Raw genomic sequence first — 15,366 nt, forward strand, 5'->3', positions numbered from 1 at the left:
TTTTTGTTTGTTTTTTTAAGGTTATTTCAATTTTGTCAGAATTCATTATAAGAAAAGCAGAAATGTCAGCTCCAAATTTCAGGATCCCCAAAGTCACTAGATTTCATCATCTGGGAAACTTGAATATCTTTATAACTGTTTTTGATAATTTATCAGATAAGTAAGATGTTTAATTCAGGACCAAAGTGATCATACGACTGTCTGGCAGAACCCTAGAGAGGCACTAATATGAAGAAAAACAGCCGACAGCGGTGCACCAACACAGTATTCGTATTAACTGAACCTCATAGTCGTCTTCTGACATAATTTCCCGTGTAGTGTCTGAGGCGAAAAGCCAAAGTTTGTCTTGGCATCATGCATCATTATCATAGTCTTAGAGGAAACAATCAGAGCAAGCCTCTGTAAACAAATTACTTCCAACTTCCTGTTGTTCAGAAAGAAGATAAGGATGAAGTCTGATAGCAGAGCATGGATTTTTACTTGTTGCACGCCCACAAAAGAGGAAACATCCAAAGGTTCTTTGATGCCCATCTTAGTTATGGGTTAATAAAATGTCACACTTTAACAGTTAGGTGTGATATCAGGCCTTCATTCTAAGAAAATATGATCTTCTATCTGTGAAGCATCCTCTCAAGCAAATGAAGACATAGTAAAATGTTCCCACATTGGATAAACTGGCCACTATGAAAGAGATAATGTGTGCTTTATGTTAGTACCGCCTAATCTCAGAGATTCTTACCTGTCTACAGAAATAAAACTTTAATTTTCTCCTGAAAGAACATAGAGAACATGTTTTTAGGGGCATCCCAGTACAAGCAGAGATCAGGGAGCAGAAATTAGCACTGGCTTGTCTGGAGAATGAATCCCTTGGTTTTGTTTACCTCATTCATTTATTCATATTAGATAGTTTAAAAAAGTTCAATTTGACATTTTCTGTATCCGTGGATGGAAGGTTAATGCAGTAGATTCCCACTGATATGTTTGTAACCTTATTTGGATGATCTGCCAGGAGCAAAAACAGGAAGTGGCAAATGCACTTAAAAATTTATCAATGAGCTAGCAGTCAAAAAGTGTTTACAGCTCAACCCAAATACAGTGAATAACTGCCTCAAAATTATTAAGATTGACAAACAAAAGTGACTTTCCTGCTGATGATTTCTTTCAGCATCTTTGCAGCTTAAAATTACCTTTTTTTCTCTATTACATTATGTAGAAGACTTGAGGTTTAAGACTGCTGTACAAGGTGGTCTTAAATTAGGTACGGTAAATGTATAGTGGTGTATGTGCTGTACTATAGGCCTCTGCTACATAAATCATTAGTATCACTAACTATTATCATTAACTACAGAGGCTGCGATGTGACAGCAGGAGACTTGAGTGTGTTGCTATCTGAGGAACTTAACAGTTTCTTTGCTCACTTTGAGACACCACAGGAACACTCATCCCCTCCACTCTGTGCTGAGCCATTTGGAGCATCAGCAGAGCTACGCCTGGATGTTCTTTGTGGATTACAGCTCAGCTTTTAGTACAATCATCCCAGACATTCTCATCACCAAACTGCACACCCTAGGCCTCCCCCCTCTCACATGTTTCTGGATAAAGGACTTTTTAACCAACTGGCCCCAGATTGAGACTTGGCCCCTCTACATGCACACTGAGCACTGGCTCCCCACAGGGCTGTGTGCTGAGCCCACTCCTGTACTGCCTCTATACCAACGACTGCAGTCCGGCCCACAAAAACAACACCACAGCGGTCGGACTCATCTCAAGGGGAGATGATGCAGCCTACAGAGAGGAGGTCCTGAAGTTGACAGCCTGGTGTTCAGCGAACAACCTGCACTAAACACCATGAAATCCAAATAAATGATTCTGGACTTCAGGAAGCACAGGATTGACCCAGCCCCCCCTCTACACCAAAGGTGAGTGTGTGGAGAGGGTCCACACCTTCAGGTTTCTTGGTGTCCTCATCTCTGCTGATCTCTCTTGGTCAGATAACATCACAGCTGTTATCAAGAAGGCTCAGCAGCGACCTCACTTCCTCCCGCTCATCCATTGAGAGCCCGCTGACCTACTATATCACTGTATGGTACGGCAGCTGCACTGAGGCAGACAGGGTGAGGCTTCAGAGGGTAGTCAAGACATCACAACGCATCGTTGGCTGCCCTCTCCCCTCCCTGATGGACATCTACACCTCCCGCTGCATCAGCAGAGTCAGAAACATCATCAAGGACAGCTCACACCCTGGCTTTGACCTGTTTGACCTGCTGCCCTCTGGCAGGAGCTACAGGAGCATCAAAGCCAGAACAAACAGACTCCAGAACAGTTTCTTTGATTAACCGCACTCTCTTCTGATTGTTCTGTTGCCTTTGAGTTACTGAGAAATGTTAACTGTAACACTGGTCCCACTGCAGTTAACACACATTTGTGAACAAAAGAAGTCGCAGTCAAATAAAATGACACTATACTCTTGTGACTGACAGGTCGCTACATGCAGTTTCCATCAGTTTCTCAGTCAAATTCGTCCTCCATTCGTCACATTTGGCTCCCAAAAGCTAAGATGGCAATGAAGCCTCCATCAGTAACTCTCACTATGTTCAGATTTAAAGACCTAGTGTCTAGGATTTAAGAGGCTCTATTGTATAGTATTTACAATTATATTTTAATTAGTATAGAATTGCTTGAAAATAAATGTTGCTGCTTCATTATCTTCAAATTAACCCTCTTTCATGGCGTTTGCCTTGTTGCACAGCCATGCTAATAGAGTAGTAGAGTCATTGGTCCAGAATTGACAAAACAAACACCGGCTTTAGTACGAGCCCCTGATGTTTTCATATTTCACATTTGGTTTTCCTACATGGCTGAAAGGAGAGAGTGAGGTAAGGGGTATTCAGATGGTTTCAGTCTGCAGCTTTGCTGCTGAATGCCAAACAATAATGTACTTACCCAACTTACATTCAAATAAAAATATAAATGTAAATATATGCAGTACACAAAATTAGACTATAGACAATGTACAGTAAAGTGTTTTATTTTAAAAAACATACTGATTTGTTACATCAGGTTTCTGCAAGATTTACAGCCAATAAATGACATTTAAATAAAATCAATGTGGCTTAAAACTCAGGAAAGAGGTTTAATTTCCTCTGAGGATTCATCTAAAAGTAAAACATCTCTGATTATCCTTTCAGTGTAGTGCAGTCAGGGTAAATACATTAAATCGCAAGTTATACAGATTAGGTCCATAAAAGTATGACTGAGGAGTAAAACAGACACTGGGCCAGGTGAGCTCAGAAACCTGAAACATCCAGTGATCAATTTCTTTACCCATTGATGATGAGTGAGCTGATTTGCTGCGGCATCGTGTAGACAATGAGGGCAATGAAGAGTGTGAGGATGGCGATGATAACCAGAGCAATGATATACTTCTTGTATTTCTTCCAGATGAGGAAGACGAAGGTCTTCATCGGGTTGACAAACCAGGCGAAGCTGGTGGTGGGACGACTGGAGAGACAACAGAAGACAGTTTACATCTGTTCACACCAATGTTTTACCACAAAATGAGTTTTCACTGGGGGTGACCAGAATGGACAGGATTAGAAATAACTTCATCAGAAGGACAGTTCAGGTTGAGTAGTTTGGAGACAAAGTTAGAGAAGCAATGCCTAGATGGTTTGGACATGTGCAGAGGAGGGAGAGTGGATATATTAGATAAAAGATGTTGAATATGGAGCTGCCAGAAGACCACAGAGGAGGTTCATTGATGTAGTGAAAGAGGACAGAGGAGGATGCTAGGGAAAGAGATGATCTGCTCTGGTGACCCCTAAAAGAAGCAGCTGAAACAAGAAGATTTTAGCTGCAGTGATCAGGTGATTTGTTTACAAGGGTGAATAAATGTGGTGACATTTGAGACAAAAATTTACGCCATTAGCCAAAAGATCGACTTTTGTGTGTGTGTGTGTGTGTGTGTGTGTGTGTGTGTGTGTGTGTGTGTGTGTGTGTAGTACTTTGGTTTGTCCAGAGGCTCCGGCTCCTTGCGGGCCCGCCCCACAGGGTTGGCCTCCGCCTGTTCCAGTGTCACCAGTTGAAGCTCCGCCTCCACCTTTCCCTTCATAGAGACAATACACAATATTTGTTGATGTTTAGTAAAATATCAGCCAAAAGACACAGATTTTATCTAATGTAACTAAATATGTAGTTACTGGATCTTGAACTTGTCTCTGCATTAGCATGCAATTCACATCGATGTACCATTAACAGGAAAGTGTTGCCCATGCTGTCGGTGTACTGGATGTCCTCCTCCCTCAGCTTGCTCCTCTTATCCTTGCTCTTCTTTTTCTTCTTGTTTCCCTTCTTTTTGGCTTCCTCCTTCTCCTTCTCCTCCCTCTCAAAATCCTCGGCCGTCTTCAGACGAATCATTGGCCACCAGCCCTTCATCTTTTTGGCACGAAAGATCGAGAAGCGAGGGCTGGCCCGATCCTTCGCCATCTCAATCGTACACTTACTGGATGTCTTTGCTGGTCGGACCATGTCACTGAGACGCAACTCTATGGCACCTGAAGGAGAAGGAGCAAAAGAGGGATGACTGGGTGGAAGATGTTAGTGTCAGAGGTGATAACGCTTTGAGAAGCATTCTGAACGGTGACGGGAAAATAATGGATCAGCACCGAGTTAGTCAATCTGAACGGTTCAGTTTAAAGGGTCAGTTCAACTAAAAAAGGGAAAAAAAAAATTAGGCATCCCTGTCATAAGTTTCTAATGTGTGTTAAGGAATGAAATGTAAAACTGTATTTACTTCAGTATATAATTAAAGCTGTTAATGGCAAAGTTTTCTATTATATTTATGAAATAAAATACTTGCCCCAATGACTAACTCAGTGAATTTTTGGCTACTTTTCATGTTGATGTTGGTCAATTATTTATTTCTTTGTTGTAACAATACTTCTTAGCAGTAAATCTTATAATGTGGGGATGTTAAATGGTGCCACATTTGTAACAAAAATGCATTTGTGGGTTGAGCAGCAGAGTTGAGCATGTGGGTTGTGCCCATAAAAAACTTGACAAATCTTCTGTGTGTGTGTGTGTGTGTGTGTGTGTGTGTGTTAATATAATGAATAAAACAGTCTGAATGCCTCACCCAGAAAGTCATTGGCAGCAATGCGATCGTAGTCCCAGACCTGCAGCGTTAGAACAGCCGGCTGACGAAACTCTGACTCCTCCAGAGAGAAGATGGATTCCTTCTTCTTGTACACGACCTCTTTCTACAGAAGGAGAAGAGAAGATGCGTTTTTTAAAAATGTTGTGTCTCCAGATGCAAACTAATACTTGTTTATACTATCACATACAACTACATGAAATAGCTGCCACATATTTCATGTATTGTGGCACTGTCTAATGTTTGTGTGTTGTGTTCACTGTAAAGAAATTTAGTACGATGTGTGGTCAGAAGCTTAAATGTTTACCAAAGCGAGCACGACAATCAGTCAGACGTTGCAAACATCAGTTCTGTAAATGCACAAAAAGACGTTTCTGCTCCCCACTCTTACCAAGTCCTCCTTCATATGGGATACTTGGATCATTGAGGTTTCTATCTGTAATCTTGTAGGATCTTTACCTTACAAAATCGTTTGATTTGGTGATTTATAAATAAAACCAAACTGAAATCATGATTTTGTGTTTTTTTTAAAGCTAAAATGTGTCTTCGGGGTTGCACTAAAGCAGTGGTTCCCAGAGTCAAGAGTGCTGCGGGCCCCTTAAAAACCAGAAAATCCCATGGGGCCCCCGACTGCAACACAAACTTCAATACAAGAGCATTAAATTTAGGTCAGAGTAATGAGTAATTTCACAAACTAACCACCTCCTATTAGCACTTTTAATTCACTTTTTATATAAAAGTAAATACATTTATATAAATATGTAACTATGCATAATTGTGAGTAATTTCAAGCTGAATTTCTGTCATTACTGCGGCCCCCCCTGCAATACCGTCGGGCCGCGGCCCACACTTTGGGAACCACTGCACTAAAGGAAAGAATATCACCATCTAGATTACAGGATTCACATTCTGGGCAAGACCAGAAAGACCTTAATAGTTCATTGATACCTTTATGGATTATGAAAATGGTAAATCCATCAGTTTTCTTCTTTTTTACAGTATATTTTGCTTTAGATTTTAGGGATGATGCTTTTTATTTAAATAGACCTAATGATTATATAATTGTAGCCCTAGACACTTGAGCAAAGATTAACTGACATGTAGACCGTCAGCAGGTCCAGACTTCACCAAAATGTGCAGGTACCTCAGTAGGAAGGTAGTTGAAACGGAAAACAAATCTCCAGTTGAAGTTTCCTTCTCCAGTCAGAGAGTTGAAGTGGACATCGGTCTCCTGTTTTTCTCCTTCCAGTCCTTTTATCCAGCTGCACAGGGAATACAGCAGAACAGTAAGCCCTACAGGCCAAGCAGGAACACACATAACAGCTGCTGAGCCCATCAAGATTTGGACATGATGATTGATCAGGCCAAGTTAGAATGAGGCAACCTTACACCAATGCAAACCAGCCTTAGTGTGTGTGTGTCTGTGTGTGAACCTAACCCTTTAACATAGATGTCAGAGGACGGGTCGCCTGTGAACGGGTTCACGTCATCCAGAAACACATCATCCGTGTTCCAGATGATCACACGCAGCTCGTATTGTTCAGGCAGGCGGGGCTTTATGTCAATGGGGGGTGGAGGTGGGATGTCAGTGGGAAACATGTCCACCCACATATGAAGGTAACCCTGCAGTACACACACACACACACACACACACACACACACACACACACACACACACACACACACACACACACACAGTTGAATGCATTTATTTGCACCGGTTGCAGTATCTCATCCTTAACATACCTGGGTGTGGTTACCTGTGGCAGTCCAGGATTGTCGTGGTTCATCAGAGATCGGACCTCCAAGTGCTCTGGCACCAGAGGAACAACTCCAGCGATGAACTCGTTCATTTCACCCCAGCGGTGCAGCACACTCAGGGCTGCATGCTCCTCCATCTCTGCCCCCTCCTCTGGAGTCCGCTGGTTCTTCTTCAGCAGATCTAACAAAAACAGCGGCAGCAGCAGGAGTGCTGTTAGAGCTGCTATTACCATTACTGCTATTAGTTATTAGTACTGTGAGAGCTGGAGGCTGCTGTATGAAAGGAGCAGCAGAAGCAAAGTACAGGGAATTGTTATGGGGCAGTTTTGGAACCACCAGATGGATATTATGATTCATTTACAGAGGTACAATTATGCACTGTTTACTTAGGCATCAGAGTAAGAACTACTTTACTTAGTATCAGAGTCTAGATAGATCTAGCTGAATCTCCACCTGCCTGTCTGTTTTTCTTTCTGTCTTACCTTCAGGTGTTGCATCTGGTGGTATTTTGAAGATCTTGTTGAGGACTTTGACTTCAGATGGCCTGTACTCAGGAGACGGGATGCCGTACTTCCTGCAGAGCTCAGTTAAGATAGTTGACGGCTTCTTTGCATCACGCCACATATTGTAACCATCACTGGAGTGAGACACAGACAGACTGTCATTTTAAAGACTTCATGGCAAAGCACTCATCAGCCACTTCATTAGTTACACCTTGCTAGTACCAAGCTGGATCAACTTTCACCTTCAGAATTGCCCTAATTCTTTGTGGCATTAATTCAACAATGCTGGAACCATTTCCTCAGAGATTTTGGTCCATATTGACATGACAGCATCACATAGTTGCTGCAGGTTTGTCAGTTGCACATCCACGATGTGAATCTCCTATTCTACCACATCCCAAAGGTGTTCTTGTAAAATGAGATCTGGTGACTGTGAAGGTCATTTGAATAATTGTCATGTCCAAGAAACAAGTTTGAGAGGATTTGAGCTTTGTGGCATGTTATCCTGCTGGAAGCAGCCAACAGAAGATCAGCTTGTTTGACACTAACAGCCATGCCATGTTCTACCCCATTCTGAACTTCGGTTTGAACTTCAGGAGGTCATCTTGACCTACATGCGTAAATGCATTGAGTTGCTGCCATGTGATTGTTAATTAACTTGTTAATTTACATTAACAAGTAGTTGAACAGGTGTACCTCCTAAAGTGGCCTGTCAGTGTATACTATGTGCATACGAGGTGCAATCATCAAGTTCTGCCCAAAACATTCAAAATTTATACCTGATGGAAATACGACCAAACTCTCCTTCAAAATCACAAGAAGGCAAATGTGCCCATTATTTATTGGGTGGTGAGCAAAGATTTTGTTGTGAATTTTTAATACAAAGCACCTCAGGACATTACAAGAAAACTCCACATTGGTACTCTGACCCTGGTGGATGGACTCATGGTGCACAAACCCATGAAAGTCTGTTTGATCAAGTTTAAGGTCCACGGTAAAATCACAGATGAGCATTATTAGAATTATTATAAGAAATCTAAAATATAGTTTCTGTGCTGGAAGCAGTCCAGAGGTATATATAGAGACACCTTGAAGGGGCGACTGACCAAATTTAAATAAGGTATGTTTTTTGCTTTTCTAGGTGGAGTCACTAAACAGTATAAGTGCACCTTCTTTTTTTTTTTTTTAATTTAACCTTTATTTATACAGGTAGTCCCATTGAGACTCAGTGTCTCATTTGCAAGGGAGACCTGTTTCCAAACATACTAAATTTACAATAATAAAATAATTCAATAAATAGTAAATAAAAATGCCAAATGTTTACATAGTCATACAAAACAAGAACAGGGTTCCAGTGATGATGTGACAAAATCATTTACAAGTATTTTGAAGTCAGTGGGTGAGAAAAATGAGATCTGGTGACTGTGAAGGTCATTTGAATAATTGTCATGTCCAAGAAACAAGTTTGAGAGGATTTGAGCTTTGTGGCATGTTATCCTGCTGGAAGCAACCAACAGAAGATCAGCTTGTTTGATCTTCTGTTAGAAGTATAAGTGCACCTTCTACTTCTAGTATCAGTGTTGTCAGAAACACAGTGTTTCTTATGTATCCCAGTTCTGGTGCTAGCATGTAGTTTGATACCACCAAGTTATAGAATGGGTTTTAAAGTGCCTTAGTCCTAAGACGTGAATAACTTGCGGTACTTACGTGTCGTAGTAAAGAGCCAGACCACAGGAGGCTCTGTGGTTGCTGTAGAACCGGTTCTCCAAGTCAATCCGTGTCTCTCCGATACGGTCATCGACCCCCACGAGATCGTGATCCATGACTGTAATAACCAGCTCTGTCTCCAGCGGGAAAGACACGGTGAGTTCAAATACCCTGAGATACAGAGTGAGACAGACAGTGAGATAAACAGACAGGTAAACAAAGAATGAAATGCAGCTAGACTGACAGGCAGTAATTACAGTAACTACAACAAAATAAAAATGCACATGAAATGTCGTAGTTTTATTCTTTGTCAACTTGGACAAGCTTCCTGATACAGCTGTTCTGAGGAGGCTTCGGTGCAAATGATCAGGAGTGGGATATCTATATGTTTTTAATTCAAGAACTTCAGAAGAGTACAATCATACAACAAAACAATGCAATCTGATATCACCAGCACTATAGTAAGTAATTAAAACTAACATTAAATAGAATAAAACTAAACCAATAAAATTAAAACGAGCAGATCCTAAAACAAGTAAAGTGAAATGACAGATGTTACTGACTCTCCAAATACGGGATTGAGCTGTTTGGGGATGTATCGATCTTTGGTGGTCATACTCTGCTCTCCCACCTGGACGATGAGGTAAGGGTCGGCTTTACCATTTGGGTCTGTGGGCGCCAGGCTGGTGGCCTGCAGGCGACAACTAGATATGAGAAGTAATGGCAGGAAACCAACATCAACTGGGTCCAAACAGATTTGAACCCAGTGTAATGCAGCTGAAGGCACAAAAGAAGTGCTGCATAAAATTAATAACTGTTCACAAGAGAAAGACCTACTTTGACAATGTAGACTCGGACTAAGACTTTAACTGGTGAGTTTTTGGGGATTCCTTTGATGATCTGACAGCTGGTGTCTTCGGTGTCTTCTGGTTCGATTGGATAAACCAGGAAGGAGCCCTGAGGACAGAGAACATGAAATGATAAATACTTTTCACCAGAATAATACACAGACAGACAGATCTGTCTACGTTACCTTGTATTTTCCCATCAGCCTCTCCTCTTCATCCTCCTCATCATCCTCACCACTGGCTCTGCCTTTATACACAGGGAAAACCCGCAGCCAGTCCTGAAATTGACTGAACTCCGCCTCCAGGTCGCCTCTATACAGCTGAACACACACAGATAGAAATTTCTAAAAATCGACCCCAGTTCCTAATCTAGTCTGCTTTCACTTATCTGTCAGCATCACGACTGAGGAAAAACTAAACTCAGAAAATATTCACAACCAAAACTTATGCTTGACAATTACTGAGGCTACTGTGCTCCTAGGAAGCATGGCCATCAGCATCCTGTTTTTTGAGCGGGAGCCAGAAGTGGCCCTATTTAGACAAAAGGGTGGACTGCTGAGGTATCAGGCAATTCTACTGAGCTCAGTTAGCAAGCTGCACCCATAAACTGCGCAGATGCAACAGACAGATATCAGCCAACTAGTGCAAAGTGACAGACTAAGAAAAGCAAAATTTCACTCATCAAAACTTGAGGTCAGTCTTCATGGATGGGCTGTACCACACAACAAGCCACCTCATTTGTCGGGTAATTTCATTATTAATGCTCCACAAGGCACTACCACCACAAACCTGACCCAGAGGTCCAGTTTAGTGAAGTTACAGCTGCCTGTGTTGGCAGCCACCTGTCACTCAAAGGGGCCCCATCTCTAATAATGCACTACTGTAAGGTTTAATGAAATCTCTTTGCTGTTGCAGATGTCATGAAGGGGCAGATTAGACCAAAATGCTTTGTTTTTTAAAAGCATCTTATAAACATATTATTTATTTAAGCTAACGTAGGGTTTTCATGGAAGTCTATGGAACTGATTCGCTTATGGCACTTGTCTTAAATGGCCATTAGAGAAACTGCAGTTTTTAGTACTTTGCTTTGTTTGGCAACTGGGGAACACTCAAAGCTTTGAAAATGTTTCAGTATTTTTATTACTCAGGAGGCCCACAGTGAGTTCTTTGGATTTTGTGTTTGTCCTGACATTCACTGAATTCTGGGACATGCATGCACAGATGTGTTTTTCTATGTGGACCTGAGACCAGCTTTAGAAACCTCTCTTTAACAATTAAAACAAACAGCTTGCTTTTGACTACACTTTCAGTTTATCATTTAAAGTGCCTGAATTTCTAAAAAAAAAAAAAAAAGGACAGTATCTGCCTTTTTCTCATTAATCTACATTCAGTAAATCATAATAATAAATTTAAATATACACAACGAGGTGTGCAAAAAGTGAAGGGCCCTGAATACTTTGGGAATATTTCTGTCTGAAAAGAGAAAGGTTGCTATTGAAGTTGGCATCTGAGACTAACTGGGCTTGGTAGGGTCGCAGCACATGGTTCCAGTTGCCTTGTACCTAAATCAATCCAAGTGAGTGGAGGTCTCCAAGTTCCCCACTTTGAATGGGTTTGGATGGTAAACGCATCAGTGTGGTGCCATGTTTTTCTGACACAGTCTTAAAGCGCAGCTACGATGATCCTTTTTAGCAATGTGGCTATAAAATTATGGACGAATTACTTCAGACTGAGGATCGATTCTTTGTGAAGTCACCTTTAGTGTTGCGATCTTTTTGCGTTTGGGAGGCTCGGGCTCCTCCATCACAGCTTCCTCCTCTTCCTCTTCAATGTTCGCCATGGTCAGCTGGGCTCCCTCTGTACAAAGAAGAATTTCATTAAACGCCAACAAACCAACACACACACACACACACACACACACACACACACACACACTTAGTGTCCTTTTGGACTGGCGTGATTTTGCTGGGGTTGGAACCACTAATGCCGCAGCATAAAATCATATTTTAGAAAATGTGTTTGGTTTGTGTACATAAGGTCCTTTTAGCTGTGTAAAAGCTGCACTTTGTTCATATTTAAAGAGACAAGTTGAATCATTTTCCCATTCAGTTCAGTGTAGTCGTGATTTTATTGCATGAGCATCTAGTGGAAATTAGAAGAATTAGAAGTTAACGAACTCTGTTGATGACCTGTTCTCTGGAAAATATCAACTGTATGTGTTGTTAATATTTAATAATATAAACAATATATTATTTTATATTTTTAGTGTGTGGAAAATGTATTATTTTAAATTAAAGTAATAGTTTAACTGTACCTGTCTCTGCCTGTTCCTCCATCTCCAGCATCTCAGCCGCCTGCAGACAGGATCAAATCATTAGGACTAAGACAAAAATTTCCTGATTACAGAAATTATTTATTTCTTATAAGTTTAAACATATATATATTTAAACATGTTCAGTGTAAAGAAATAATTATAACATATGGTCTGTTGCTGAACTTTCTTAATTACGCACCGTTTTGATTGTTAATTTTTTTAAAGTTTTTAGTTATTACAGATCCCTAACATGTATACATGGGTCTATGTTTAATTTATATCAGCATTATTTTTTAATTACATTTATTCAAGAGTAAAACTAACAGGTGCACCAGGTCAGTATCTCACCTGCTTCTCGAGCTCCTCCAGTGAGGCGTAGTATTTGGACCACCAGTCCAACTCCTCCTTCTCTGGCACCTCCTCCTCTAGCTCCTCCTCCTTGTTTTTAATTTTTTTCAGAGGTGCCTAAAGAGGTTTATTCATCTCTATCAGCATAACATATTTTTCCACTGTGAATGGTTGAAGTCTGATTTTAAATATGTCTGAACAAAACGCCCAGAGCAAAGTGAGTGGGAGATTAACACATACATTGACCAGCTTTAAGGGATTGATGGGAATCTTGGACTGTTTGACTGACAGGCTGCTGAGTCCCATACTCCTCATTGACATCAGAGGGTCCATCTTCATTGAACGCTTCCTCACTGAAAAGACACAAAAATCTTAAGGGGGTGCCAAGAAACTTGTATATTAAAGCCTTGTGGAAACAGGAGCATGGGTTACTAACTTGCATTTTCAGCAAACAGCTCTGGACACCAACTGTGAACTTTACATTCCTTTTGTAGGTCTAACCTTTTGGTTTTGGCTCCTCTTCCTCCTCTGGCTCACCGCCAGCCTCACGCAGGCCGTAGTCCATGAGGTTCTGGACCACATGGGACCCAACCAGAGCAAGGTGGCCAAACGCTCGATGCTCTACCACGAACACTGTGAGAGGAGGGTGGAGGTACGACTCCTCCGGCAACTCCTGATTGGACCAAAAGGAAAAAAAGAAAACACAAGAACTGAAATTTTGACATTTTTAATTTTTACAGTGGTGTGTTCCTTTAAACCTGATTTCTTCTCTTTAGTATCTGTAACTAGTAACTAGTAACTCACCACGTCCATGTATTGGACCACCTCTTTGAAGTTTGGGTAAGTCTTGTAGCTTTGGATCTCCTCGGACTCCAGTTGTTGTCCTGCACACTCGATCCTCACCAGAGGGTGCTCCACCTCAAAGAGCTGCACCCGCTTCAGGTCCCGCAGACCCCAGAGGAGCACCTGAATACATACAGAAAAGGACACAGGATTCGCTAAACAGCCAAAAGTCCACAAAATATATATATATGTGCAACACATCGAGTAGCTGTGTGTGTGTGTTTGGCTGCGGGTGTCTGACCTCAATCCTGAAAGTCTTCAGGACAGGTCGGACTCCCTCAGGGATCAGGTAAAAATTCTGCTCTTCCTCGTAGGTCAGTTCCTGGGGCTCCACACTGCTGGGGAGAGAGGGCTGCAGGGGGAAATGATTTTGTAATTCACCACGTCTGATCAATTCAGTCCTACCACCCGTATGATTTTTCAACTACTCTGGTTTAAAAGAAATCTGATCTTCTGTTGGTAGTTTAGACCATGTTTTCTTTGGGGTTTTTTTTTATATCATGAGTTAAGGGCTAAGCGTGACAGGGTATGATGGTTATTTAAGTTTCGTTATTAATATCTTTAGTGTTGATATTTTCACGTTATTTTCTGGAGCGTTGGACATTCCTTGTTTTTGTGGTGTGTGCGTTTTGAGTTCTGTTTTAGGTTTCGGTTCGTGGTATCTCTTGTTGTCCCCATGTCCCCTTGTGTCCTGTCTGGGTGTTTGTATCTTTGTGTACCTGCATTTGTGTCATGTTTGGTCACTTCCTGTTTTATTTTGGCAGTCCCTTGTTTGGTGTATATAGTTCACCTGTTCTTCCCTGCAGTCTCCACTCTCCCTGGTTGCCTTGCCTGTTTTTAAACCCTTAGTTTTTTCAGTTTCTTATTGTGTCGTCATCTGTTTCCCTCCAGCTGTGTGTGTATCCTTGTTCTTTGTTTTCCCTTTTCTTCCTGAAGGGTTTTGTATTATCTAACAGGACAAAGCTACAAAACCAGATAAAGAACGGCATGAAGAACAGAACCAGGAATCCAAGGTGTTGACCCATTTGAGTATCTGTCCTCCAAAACTTTCCAGATCCTAATCCAATCCAGCATGCAGGATGCAAAGGATCTAGTGTCCTTGTGCCAGAAACCCCAGAGGTCCCGTGTCCATTTGCTGTTCAGATGTAAATGAGGCAGGGGACAGGAACCCACACCATATGAGGCAAATGTTCGTTTGTTTGGTTGGTTTTGTTGTGGCCGATTGGTATAAATCCAATTATAGTTTTATTTAACTTCCACCACTAGACTACAATCTGCTCAACAATGACAGCAATTTTATATTATCACTGTGCAAAGAGGCAATGATTGATCAACTGATAGACTTTACCTCTCCAAAACTGGAGTAGTCCAACTCAATGAGCTCGAAGGCAGCGAGCAGCTCTCCAGCGGAGACCCTCCCCTTGTTCACGTCAAAGAAATGGAGGCGAGGCTTTTGGTACAACTGCTCCACAGTTTTAAATTCCGGCTCGGCAAAAGCTCGACCCAAAGGCTTCGGACCACCCTGCTCACACACACACACACACACACACACACAAAAAAAAACAAATACACACAACACACATTAGCTGCTATGACATCACTTCCTGAATGTACAGTAACAGGAGCCAGATGTGGAAGGCAACAGTAGAAAGTGTCACTGGTTTAAATTCTCATTTGAAGCATTTTATTTTAATGATAAACAGCTTTTATTTATTTTTTTTAAAACTTTCAGCTGCCCCCATTGTGTCCCCACAACAGATCATCTGACCCCATCTCACCCTCTCCCTAGTATCCTCTTCTGTCAGTCCAACCCTCTGCGTGTCCGCCACCTCCTGTCTCCAAACCATACATCATAGCAGGTCTCACCACCATCTTGAAAACCTTTCTTTT

At 41.5% G+C, this 15,366-nt stretch overlaps 1 protein-coding gene across 1 annotated transcript in view; it reads right to left on the bottom strand.

The window, feature by feature from the left end:
* Positions 1-3,143: 3,143 nt before the first annotated feature.
* fer1l4 (fer-1 like family member 4) overlaps positions 3,144-15,366 on the bottom strand; it is a 33,525-nt gene continuing 21,302 nt past the window's right edge. Inside the window, exons 29-48 of the mRNA XM_030729454.1 lie at positions 14,825-14,998; positions 13,718-13,828; positions 13,438-13,599; positions 13,135-13,306; positions 12,874-12,986; positions 12,634-12,750; positions 12,286-12,325; positions 11,728-11,828; positions 10,157-10,291; positions 9,961-10,080; positions 9,687-9,814; positions 9,124-9,294; positions 7,396-7,550; positions 6,913-7,094; positions 6,591-6,775; positions 6,297-6,414; positions 5,135-5,258; positions 4,249-4,553; positions 4,005-4,105; positions 3,144-3,501 (exon numbers count right to left, since the gene is read on the bottom strand). Coding sequence (XP_030585314.1) covers positions 3,321-3,501; positions 4,005-4,105; positions 4,249-4,553; positions 5,135-5,258; positions 6,297-6,414; positions 6,591-6,775; positions 6,913-7,094; positions 7,396-7,550; positions 9,124-9,294; positions 9,687-9,814; positions 9,961-10,080; positions 10,157-10,291; positions 11,728-11,828; positions 12,286-12,325; positions 12,634-12,750; positions 12,874-12,986; positions 13,135-13,306; positions 13,438-13,599; positions 13,718-13,828; positions 14,825-14,998 — 2,895 coding nt within the window. The 3' untranslated portion in view covers positions 3,144-3,320. The remainder of the gene's footprint in view (positions 3,502-4,004; positions 4,106-4,248; positions 4,554-5,134; positions 5,259-6,296; positions 6,415-6,590; positions 6,776-6,912; positions 7,095-7,395; positions 7,551-9,123; positions 9,295-9,686; positions 9,815-9,960; positions 10,081-10,156; positions 10,292-11,727; positions 11,829-12,285; positions 12,326-12,633; positions 12,751-12,873; positions 12,987-13,134; positions 13,307-13,437; positions 13,600-13,717; positions 13,829-14,824; positions 14,999-15,366) is intronic.

This window comes from Archocentrus centrarchus, chromosome 5 (assembly GCF_007364275.1).
Source record: "Archocentrus centrarchus isolate MPI-CPG fArcCen1 chromosome 5, fArcCen1, whole genome shotgun sequence".
Classification (NCBI taxonomy): domain Eukaryota; kingdom Metazoa; phylum Chordata; class Actinopteri; order Cichliformes; family Cichlidae; genus Archocentrus; species Archocentrus centrarchus.